This window comes from Quercus robur, chromosome 8 (assembly GCF_932294415.1).
Source record: "Quercus robur chromosome 8, dhQueRobu3.1, whole genome shotgun sequence".
NCBI classification, from domain to species: Eukaryota; Viridiplantae; Streptophyta; class Magnoliopsida; order Fagales; family Fagaceae; genus Quercus; species Quercus robur.
The window spans coordinates 14,026,081-14,037,720 of record NC_065541.1 but is presented as its reverse complement, the minus strand read 5'-3'; the positions used below and the strand labels follow the sequence as shown (position 1 = coordinate 14,037,720).

The 11,640-nt window shown below is 35.1% G+C and overlaps 1 protein-coding gene across 1 annotated transcript; it reads left to right on the top strand.

Moving 5' to 3' along the window:
* The first annotated feature begins 5,466 nt into the window (after positions 1-5,466).
* Positions 5,467-11,277, top strand: LOC126694697 (electron transfer flavoprotein subunit alpha, mitochondrial). Its single transcript, XM_050391097.1, has 8 exons — positions 5,467-5,680; positions 6,564-6,746; positions 7,104-7,315; positions 8,913-9,073; positions 9,281-9,439; positions 9,574-9,626; positions 10,153-10,293; positions 11,080-11,277. Exons 1-8 carry the CDS (start codon positions 5,588-5,590, stop codon positions 11,155-11,157), a joined length of 1,080 nt encoding a protein of 359 aa, XP_050247054.1. The 5' UTR covers positions 5,467-5,587; the 3' UTR covers positions 11,158-11,277.
* Positions 11,278-11,640: the final 363 nt, after the last annotated feature.

Here is an 11,640-nt window from a genome sequence, read left to right as displayed (position 1 = left end):
TCAATCTTTCCAATTATCGTTAACATTGTAATACATATGAGTATTATAAAATAAGTAATAACAAACATGCATGTTATCAAAAATGTAATTACAAAACAGGCCCCTCGTGGAGAACATCCTCTATTAAAATTATTTGTAAGAGGGAGGAAAAAAAAAAAACCTAATGCCAGCGTACACTTGAAAAAGTAACTCCACTAACTAAGCCTTCAACCAATTAAAATATAACACTTGTATAAATATGCATCAGAAAAACCATTTGTGGAATCAATAACGGAAATGATGCTTGACATGGACATGTCGCAGTGTCGCGTGTAAAACCTCTAAAGATCATAACGGTGTATCATGCCGGAGAGGATATAGCTAATTAGCTAACTATGAAATCTCCATATTATGTAATGTTATATTTACAATATTTTTACAACAAATCACAAGTGATTAGTTGTTATTAGTTCAAATTTGAAACTAACACTAAAATTACTTTTTTGCCCTAACAATAATGTTAGGTTCTAAAGTTTAGGATTTTATGTATTTAGAACTCTAATGTATATTGTTGGCAAACCATGATCAAAACAATGTGTTTAGAAGTATTTAAGTCTAGCTCAAAGTTGTGATTTTATGTAAAGTTGGAATCGAGTTAAAGCAGGAAGCACTGTGCCTTTCGGCCTAGTTCGATTGATCGAAAGACAGGCTCGATCGATCGAAGCTCGGGTAGAATGCTTTTTTGCAGATTCGACTAACTCAGTCCTAGTTATTTTAAAACGTTTTTAGGGTTTCTTATTTGTCCTAAGTATAAGAGGCAAACCCTAGCCACGTTTTAGTGTTGCTCATAATTGCGATTTGTGTAAATCTCTTGTGAGATTTAGAGGAGTTTTCCTTTACACAAACTTAGGATTTTCAAGGAAAAGATTTATCTACGCCTTGATGATCAATTCAGTTACTGCCATTGAATCTTAAAGATAACATAAGCGGGTGTGCTTGTATCTGGTGGTGAATCCAAGAAAGAAGGAGTCCGTGGATTCGGAACTTGCACGTGGTCGTGTCAATAAGTTTTACTAGTTGGTAGCAATAAAAAGTCGAGCGTGGAGGCTTGTAAGTCTTATTGTATGAATTTCGATTCTTTCAAGATAGTGGGTTCAAGTTTACCTTGAGGATAGTTATGTCAAATCCTCCACAGGTTTTTACTGGTTTGATTTCTTGGGTGATCATATCTTGTGTCATTTATTTTCCGCTGTTTTGCATGATTTGATCTTTTATATTGTGATAACCTAGACTTGTTTAATTGGACTAAGTAACAACTTTGCTAATTACCTAGATTTAATCAATTGTTTAAGGGGTCTAAAAATTGACAAGTGGTATCAGAGCAGGTTGCTCTTTTGTTTTAGATCTTTTGATCTAAGAGCTGATCCTTGACCCCTGTTATCATGGATAATTTGAAGTGTCTTTCTGATCATGTTTCTGCTCATGCTTCTGTTGATTTTATTGATGCCTGTGAAACTCTTCGTAAGGAATTATTGAAATCTATGAAAATTGCTAAGAAATTAAAGGAAGAGTTAAAATTGGCTAATCTTGAAAAAGAGGAATTGATTGTTAGATTAGATGAATCTAATAAAAAGAATAAATTTTTGAGAAATCAAATTTCCTCTCAAGATGAGAAGATGAAAAGCTTGGAACAAAAGTTAGTTGAATCTAAAGCTAAAATTGAAAATTTGACTTGTACCAAGTCTGCTGTTGATAACAGAAGTGTTTCTGTTTCTCTTAAGCCTAAAACTGAAAAAGTTTATATCCCTCCTTTTAAGAGGAATAATAAAGAAAAGGCTTATTTTGCTAGGTTAGACAAAGGTAAAAGTTTTGATGTAGATGCTGAAATTTCTAAACCTAAGTCTAAACCTACTGTTAGAGAGCATAATAAATCTGTTTTTGTGCCTACTTGTCACCGTTGTGGTGTTGTTGGTCATATTAGACCAAATTGTTCTTTGTTGAGGCAAGAACCAAAGCCTGTGACCGGAAACCCCACTAGGAATACTGATGTTCCTAAATTTGTTCCTGTCTGCCATTTTTGTGGTGTCCGTGGTCACATTCGTCCTAATTGTCATAAATTGAAATTTAAGCATTCTGTGTTTCAGTCTAGGATTTGTGATGATATTTCTCCTTCCATAAGTCCATATAAATTGTTTCATATTCTTTTGAAAAATTTGAGCTTGTTGGCTTGTGAAAGGAATTTGCAGGATTTCAGTCTCTCTCAGAAGATTGGTGTAATTCCTCAAATACATTCTGCTTCTCATGGATTTTCACATACAAAGCCGAAGACTCGTGCTATATGGGTGAGAAAAAATTCTCTAAGGTGAGTGTTGCTGACTTGTCCTTGATTTAATTCTTTCAATTGTTTATGGACATGTCTTGTTTTTTGTTTTTGGTTGTTTTGTTTCTTTTAGAATGTTTTTTATTTAATAAAAAAAATTTCCAAAAACATTGAAAATTTTTCAAAAAGACAAAAATATTTTATTTTGTGTCTTGTTTTATTTTTCTTGAGGATTACATGAATTATGATATCTCTCTTGATTTAGAACATGCTTGACATTGTGGAGAAACTTGAATAGTATGTGTTATAAGTGCTAAGCTTTTTCTAATTTTGTGTGAGTATGTACTAGTTTGTACATGTACTCAAGGGTTAGTTAAGAAATTGATATTTCTTATTTGTGTACCCTCTATAGCTTAGTTAAGCACTGTCATGCATTGCATTATTCTTTTAGCATAATGTGTGCTTTTAGTTTTTGGTTATAAATTTTTTTTACCAAAAAGTTTTTTGTGTTTTGTATTTCATATCTTGGATTTATAATCAAGGATTAGCCATATTATCTTTACATAACAAGTTTATGTACCTTGTTTAGCTTAGATGAGCTTCTTTTATTACACTTTACTAGTTTGAGCTTTGTAGTGCATGTTGTGTGGAAGATGTTTATAGTTTTTGATCACTTTGTCTTGATCTTGAAGTCACATGTCTTTGACTGTCGAACTTGAACTTTTTGAGAAAGACATAAATAACCATCTCACCACTGTTTACTAGCCAATCATGAACACCTTAGTGCATATCGTAAGATTTTGTGTTCGAGAAAGTGTAGCACATGCACAAAAAGAACATAAGGTGTAGCCTCGATTTAAATGTTAAAATTGGTATGTACATTATTGAACTTAATGTTAAATCATACAAATAAAATTGGTGTGTACAATATGAGGCAAATCAAGAAACTTACATGATTGCAAACTTGTTTTCTAGGAGATGTGAGAGTTATATGATGTAACTCTTTAGGTGATAGTCTCTTTCAAATTCTATGTGATGAATTTTGTAGACTTTGTGATTAATTTCTATTTATATATCACCTCACATGTATCTCAAACTTTTGCTAGTTGCACACACTACGCAAGTTATTCTTTGCTAAACTTGGTACATTATATTGTGTGTGATCTTGTTGTGGTCATCCAAGATTACATGTTCCTGGATTTTAATACAAAATGTGTTTAAAGTTTGAAATTTGAGAACAAATTGATTGAAAATCTTGTTTTTTGAAGATCTAAGTTGAATTCAAGTGTTTTTTGAAAAACTTTTAATCTTATACTCATGCAACTGTTTATGGGTCACATAGTGCCATGTTTGCATTTATTGAAAGAGAGAATATTTTTTCTTCATGTGTATCCTCAACTTAATTTTTTTTTAAATTTGGTTTGTGTCTTTTTATTTATCCCCAACCCCTTTATTTTTCCCCAAAATTGTTTTTCCCAAAACTTGTTTTGTTTTTCCTATTTTTATAGGGGGAGAATTTTTTTTAACCTTTGTGGTTCTTAGGGGAAGTTGTTGCTCTTCGTTGCTCTTCATAGGGGGAGTTGTCTCTATCTTCTCTTACTTTGTTGCGTATATTTTCTGTCTATCTTCTGATTAGGTAGTCTTTGTCAATACGTGACAAAGAGGGGGAGACATAGATGACCTGTTTATTCTGTTTAGAGGGAGTTAACATTGTTTTTGATGTATCTAACTTAGGGGGAGAGTTAGATTGCATATTTGTTGATTTATTGTTTTTGTTTTTCTGTCACACATGCGGTTATGCATTTTGTTTAGTGTTTCAGGAAATATACAGGTTGATTCAATTAAGCTGCTGTCTACAATTGCAACTGATGGATAGTAATTAGAATTGAATTTGTTTTAGTGGCATTTAATCCGTACAGATTTCTAAGAAGATCTGCAAATGAGGTAGCGTCTGTTCAACTCCCCAATGTCATCTATAAACGCCAGGTTTGATCGGCCTCGTAGTGTAAATCTATTAAAGATGCGCTTCGTACACTGAAACGGCAGGAGCGCCCAGTTTGAAAATCTAGACGAATGTCTCGTAACCCAACACATTTACCAAATAGATGAAGGGACACCAACACTAATGAAGGTTAGAGCTGAACGGACTGTAATAAAGGCTAGGCATCGCCAAAACCCTCCTCTCTGACTAAAAGGTCGGACAACATGATTTTGAGGGGCTATTGTGGGGCCCAAGAATTTGTGGTCCTGGCCCATTTTTACATTGGGGCCCAGGGCCCGAGCTGAGGAGGGGTATAGCCGAGGACGTGTAATAAAAGTCCAAGTAGTCTTGAGACATAGCCGAGGATAATTCTGTCATCGACATATCCGACAAAAAATCTAAAATATCTATGTCAATAGAGAAGGGGACACTGGATAGTATAATGACCAAGGACAAAGGGAAAGCTGCCATTACTGCCATTGAATACTCTGCACCTGACAGAGCAATACTTTTCAGTTTTTACAACCACCCCCAACCACTTTGGGTATGGGCTGATGGGACAAGTATTAGTCCTGGAAAGTCGATCCTACACGTGGACGTAGGATAAGGGATACAGACTAATATAAAAGGAGAAACAAGCAATCCGGAGAAAAGGCTGGGAAAAAAGGTCAAGAACCAGAGCCTCCCAGTCCACCTCCAGGAGAAAGACTCCTCGAGCGAACACGATTTGATTCTATATGAACACCACGACAAATCACCATCTAGTGACTGAGGCCTAGCCTTTCAAACCCACGCTCTACAAATAATATTGTTTGGGCCTTTATTACGTGTGAACCCAACATTATTATGGGTCGTTACAAATTGTGGCTTTACAAATCCCTTAAAGAAAAAACCCAAAATAAATCAAACTTAAATATATTTTAACTATTAGTGGAGTAGATTGGACTGAATATTTGAATTGAACATTATAATGTGAACTTGAACCTAACTCAACCCAAGGTTTTTTTTCCCCAACCTAACCTATCAACCCATGAAAAACCGATCAAAGGTGTGTTGGGACTTGGGTTGGATTGAATTGGGTCCAACTCATTGCTTTGATGGGTCGAGTGCACACTGCTACGCACACAAGTATGAATTGAAACGCAGTGTCTTCATCAAATCATTAAAACTCCAAAAACAGTATACTACGTCGTATGGATTTTACTCATTAAACAAATCGAACTCTGTGTCCAACTCCAATCAATCACTCTCTTCCCTTATTTATCTGTCTGTCTCTCGTACAGAGCAGAGAGAAGCTAAGATACGTAATGGCAACTCGCGCGATCCACAGAGCTTTCGCGAAACGCACCGTTCCGTTCCTCACTTCCCAATCTCTCTTCCTTTCCTCCATTTCTCGTTCCGTAAGCTCTCTCTCTCTCTCACCTCATCCATGCATCTATGCAATTGAAAATTCATATATGAGTGATATCTGAACTGCTTTTGTAGAATCTAAGCTTAGATATGTATGCATATCTGGAACTATGTTATGGGTTTAGCTCGATTTACATGATGCAAATTTCAATCAAATTAAAATCTTTTTAAGACTTTTAGAATTTAGAATATACCAATATGTTATTAGCCCATGTGGGGTTCTTTTATTTTGCAGGATGAACTCTAGAAAGGTCCACTATGGATTGAGATTCTTAAATAGTTTCATGGGTAATTGTACCATAGAGTTCTTACAATCCTTACTAATGGTCCCAATACCATTCATGGTTAAACTTGTGGTTTTGATTTTGTTACTTTATCAATAATTTGAATAGAAGCCGAAATAATGTTAGTCGATTTTTGTTTAAAATACTGACCAATTGGAAATATCTGAACCAATAGTTTAAGGATTCTATGATGGAGTTATCCTAAGAACTGTTGAGAATCTTAGTCCGGGTCATTTCTAAGTGTTGGATTTATGTATTTATTTATTTAAATGTAGTAAATGTATTATTTTCGTGTTGGAGAAAAGTAACATGGCTTTACACTTTTGCTTTGCTTTAAAATCAAGAGAGCCAAAATGCAAAAATGTTGCTTGTCGTGCTTTTGATAAGTGATCCCAAAAGCTGCTGCAATTATAAGATATTGCTAAATTCATTGTGGGGATGTAGCAATGGAGGGAGATTAGGGGAAAGTGGCCAGAATGTACTATCAAAGTACGATATTGTATGAGTTTCCTTAATGGGTCACTCAAGGTTTACAATTTTTACTTCTGCGGCTTTGATTTTGTTATTATTGTTGTCTTTTTCTATATAGGTTAGCACATTGGTTCTTGCTGAACATGAAGGTGGTTCTATAAAGGCACCATCTGTGAGTGCGGTAGCAGCTGCAAGTTCTTTAAGCAAGGACAATTCCATTTCTGTGCTATTGGCTGGGTCGGGTCCTTCCCTTCAAGAAGCTGCTGCACATGCTGCCTCATGCCATCCTTCTGTTTCTCAGGTTACTCCTTTAATCATTTGTTAGTCATTAGAAAATGCACTTGTGCTTGTTCATGTAGTTGGATATAAATTTTAAGGTGCTATTGGAAAATTTATTGAAATTGGGTTAGCATGTTCTTTAAGATGAAGCCAGAATAAGGTTTAATGAACATCATGTTCAATGTCTTCTATCTTCTTTAAGAGCCAATTAAGTCCAAATATCTAGTTTAGCAGCCCAAAGAATTGCCATATTTTTCAAGAGTTACATGTTGTGACTGGCAAGGGATTCTGTTACCTTAGAGTATATATCTTTATAACACAGTTCAAGGACATAAAATCATGTGATTCTGAAAGATGGCAGATGCTATTTCTTACACAGGTGCTGGTAGCTGATTCAGATAAATTTTCACATCCTTTAGCGGAACCTTGGGCTAAACTAGTCCATTTGGTTCAGCAGAAGGGTGGATACTCGCATATAATTGCACCTTCAGGTTCATTTGGAAAAAACATTCTACCACGTGCCGCTGCCCTTTTAGATGTTTCTCCGATTACCGATATTATTGAAATTTCCGAATCTAATCTCTTTGTGAGGTAAATTCTGTCGTTTGGCCCCTTGGGATATGTTGATTCCTTCTCATATGTTATCTGTTGATTAATAGTTAAGTTAATGGTGCTTTTCCTTTTGTAGTTAAGTGCTTCACATATATAATTTACATAGCACAATGAAACCTCTATCAAGTATCAGGCACTTCAAGCATCTTAATTGATGCATATCTATCGATTTTGTGTCATTGGTTGTTTGAATGTTGACAAGTTACTCCATCAGGTCTTGAGTGAGCTCTTTACTAGAAAACTATGTAGAAGTGAATAAGGGCAGACTGCCATTCTTTTGCCTTCCTTGGACCTTGAATTCTTGTATGGCTGGCAAGATGCTATAGCATTTTCAAGAAACAATGCAACCTATGTGCGTTTCGATGCTACGGCTATCTTGCATATAGTTATATGTGGATCTCATAGTTGACAGTTATCCAGTATAAAAGTATTACATGTTTGAATATTCTATGCCTCTGTCACCAAGGAACGAGCCATGACCCACTAAACTTTGGTTGTTTTAATATCAATGGTTCTTGTATCCGTTCTTCACTCTATGTTTTTCTCTGTATGTCTGTGAGGGAGGGACAAAAACAGGCATTACATGAGTTGTTACTGCTTTTGTTCTATAATGGTCCTAAAATCTGTTTTTCTATGGGTTTGATGGTGCCAAGTAGAATGTATTTCCACCTAGATTGGTAAATAACTATTTAGGATTATTGGCTGCTCTTGTGGTGAGAAGTTAACAATTTTGTGCTGCACACACACAGACTCACCTATAAAACAGGGTGAAAGATGTAATTATAGCTTGCTAATGGTCATTGGATAAAAGGCATCTCCTCACAACATAAACTGGAGGGTGAAGTCCCAGGTTCAAACCTGTATGGATGCATGAGTTACATTTACCCATAAAAAAGACAAAATAATGCAATTGTAACATGAATAATTGTTGGATCAGCTCAAGCCAAATTGAATGAGTTAAAAAATAAAAAATGCTGAAAAAAAAAAGTTTTCTAACACAAGGGAAATTATCATCTCATAGAAAGCATGATCCCTAAATCTACCTCGTGAATAATCAAACAGAAAAGGTCTTACACACAATCTTTCATTTTCCATGACATTTACCAAAAAATTCAAAATATGGTGCATAGCTTGCAAAAAGAAGAATCATTAAAATGCTAGGAAGTCAGTCAATCAACATCAATGGAATTGTTTGCACACATCACATGCCATCAGTAAAGAAAAGGATGAGTGATTTTTAGGAATCTACTTTGCCCATAGAACCTCAGCTATGTGGCTTTGATGTGTTATACACTGTATTATTTAACAAAAAACTTTGTTAGGCTCTATTTTATTGGCTGTTTTACAAACTCCTAAGCATCATGAAAATTTACAATAATAAAGAAGTGTTATATTTGGAACTCTCACTGAGGCATTGCAATTACATAAACTGAAAGCAAACAAAAACTGAAATACACCTCAATTGTGGTGTCTTGTTGGGGTCCTGCAAAGGTGGTAGACTGAAGCATTTGTGCTGCTTCTTTGGTATTATCCAAATTCATTTAACTGAAATTAAGATCTTAGTTTCATTTGGCAGGCCAATATATGCTGGAAATGCACTTTGTACAGTTAGATATGCTGGTGCCAACCCATGTATGTTGACCATTAGATCCACATCTTTTCCAGTTCCCCCGATCTCAGCTGATTCAAAATCTGAGGCATCAATATCTCAGGTTGATCTCTCAACCTTTGGTGAAGGTCTGTTTGTCTTTTTCTAATGCATTGGCATTTTGGTTGTTGGCTACTCTCTGCCTTGAACATATAAAATGAAGAGAATATGTCTTGTGTGATTCTCAATAATTAAAATGCTAGAGTTAATGATATCTTGTGCGATTCTCAATGAATAGAGTTATCTGGTAACTACAAACTGCATGTCTTGACATAGAATTTTGTACTTAATTACAGATGCTGTGGGTAAATCAAGATATGTAAAGCTCACTTCTCAGGAAACAGAACGCCCAGATCTTGGGAATGCACATGTTGTTGTCACTGGGGGGCGTGCATTGAAAAGTGCTGAGAACTTCAAAATGATAGAGAAGCTTGCAGAGAAACTTGGTGCAGCTGGTAACTTTTATGTGTAAAAGAATTTCAGTTTATGCATCTTAAACCTATAGGCAAATACCATTGTTGCCAATATGACCGTCTCTTTGTTTCACAACTTAGTGTAATTTGGGGATTTTTTCTTCTTTTTTTCTTAGTTGGTGCTACCCGTGCTGCTGTTGATGCGGGATTTGTTCCTAATGACCTCCAGGTAACACCCATAATATCTACAATGTTGTACATATAATATCATCAGAGAATTCATTCATTTTATTATAGTTCCCTGTCCATAATATTTATTTCTGCATTTGCCATTAGCAACAAGAAGAGAAGAAGTGCTTCAGCTGTTCATTCTGAATTTGGAATCCCCCCTAAAAAAAGGGAAAAAGATTAAAAAAAAAAAAAAAATCATTCTAGAAAATATGATTTTGACCATGTGGTTAAGTCAAAGCAATTACATGACAGTAGATGTTCCCTTTCTGAGTTCTTTCATTTAAAAGACTTCTAGAATTATGTTCAGCTTTTGGTATTTATTGGTGATATATTTACCTGATGCTTGAAAATAGAAGTTGGAATGAGAATTTATCTATTTGCTTTCTTTTGGGGTTTTGAAATGCCTCCAATAGATTTTGATGGTTCACTTCTATTACAAGTGTTATAATTAGACTTCATGATATTGTTGGGTCTGATGTATGTTTTCATCCCCTGGTCTTAGTTATGACTGGTTTTTGTGTCAGGTTGGCCAAACTGGAAAGATTGTCGCCCCAGAACTATATATGGCTTTTGGTGTTTCAGGAGCCATTCAGCACTTGGCAGGTATGAGAGACTCCAAGGTCATTGTTGCTGTGAACAAAGATGCAGATGCTCCCATATTTCAGGTGATGGCTTAACCTTTTTATGCTTTCTTTTCTTCTCAATTGTCAAGGTTATTTTAGCATGTTGGTTACTGTGGCCATTCAGATCTTAAGGTCTATGATGTGATTCATGTTGTCTCTCCCTATATCGTGAGGCAAAACTTAGAAAGTAAGTGATACCTAATAAAAAAAAATAATTTTTCCCCTCCCCTTAAAATTTTGGGGTGGGGGGTGTTGGGGGGAAGGACCACGTTTTCAAGCCAAGAGCCAACTTAAATTGAAATGGATTAGTCAAATTTGTGCATCTTAACTATAAGTTACTTTTCATTTTTTTACATTTTATGAAATAATGCACTTCATGCTGGCAAATGGTAACGAAGTGTTCAAATGAACTTGGCAATTCCATATCTTATGGTAAATAATATACTATGCCTCAGTTTCCTATTATGTTTCATGGTCATCAAGTCCTAATTACATTTGAGGCGTTAGATCTTCTCACTTCTCTAAAACAGTTAAGCTTATAAATTGAAATTCATAGATTCCACATGAGCAAAATTCTCAAGTAAACTGCTCATGGAAGAGACTTATATTTTGAAAAATATTCACATTTTTTTATACTACCTTTCTGCTTTGACAGCTAAAAACCTAAGCAACTTTAGCTTGTAAAGCTAGTTCATTCTATCACTTCTAAAATGCAATAGAATGATGCAGTAGCCTATGGCTCAATGGTATTACTCTCTGTTAACACATGCTTTGCTTGCATTTTGATTTTTCCCCTTCTAATGATATATTTGAAATTTTGAATCGCAGGTTGCTGATTATGGACTCGTAGGTGATCTTTTTGAAGTGATACCAGAATTGCTAGAAAAGATGCCGGAGAAAAAATAAACCTCTAACCCGTGCAATTTTTCAGGCTCCACAATGCTGAAAGATTGCTCAATGTCTTGCTTACAAAAGCATTGTATGAACGATAATAATTATTAATTGAAGTGGAATTTCAATGTACCAGCTTATGATTCTTTTTGAAGATATCTCATAGTATATCCAACGGTCTACCTTTTTCGGTCAAAAAAAAAAAAAAAAAAGAACTTCAAATTCTTAAAACTGAGCAATTATTCACAAATAAGAAAACAGCACTGTATTGAAAATAAATAAAAGAATAAAAAAGTGGGTGACGCTTCTCAAATATCAGAGTCAGGTTAAGATCTTGGCAGCTGGGGGATTATGGTCCGACCACATTTCCATGTTCGTCGCTACTTCATTTTTCATTTTTTTAATAAATAAAATAAAATGAGATTAGTAATGACAACCCTGAAGAACTACAACCTCTATCAGGGAAATGAAATATAAAGAAAGAGCAAGAATAAAATC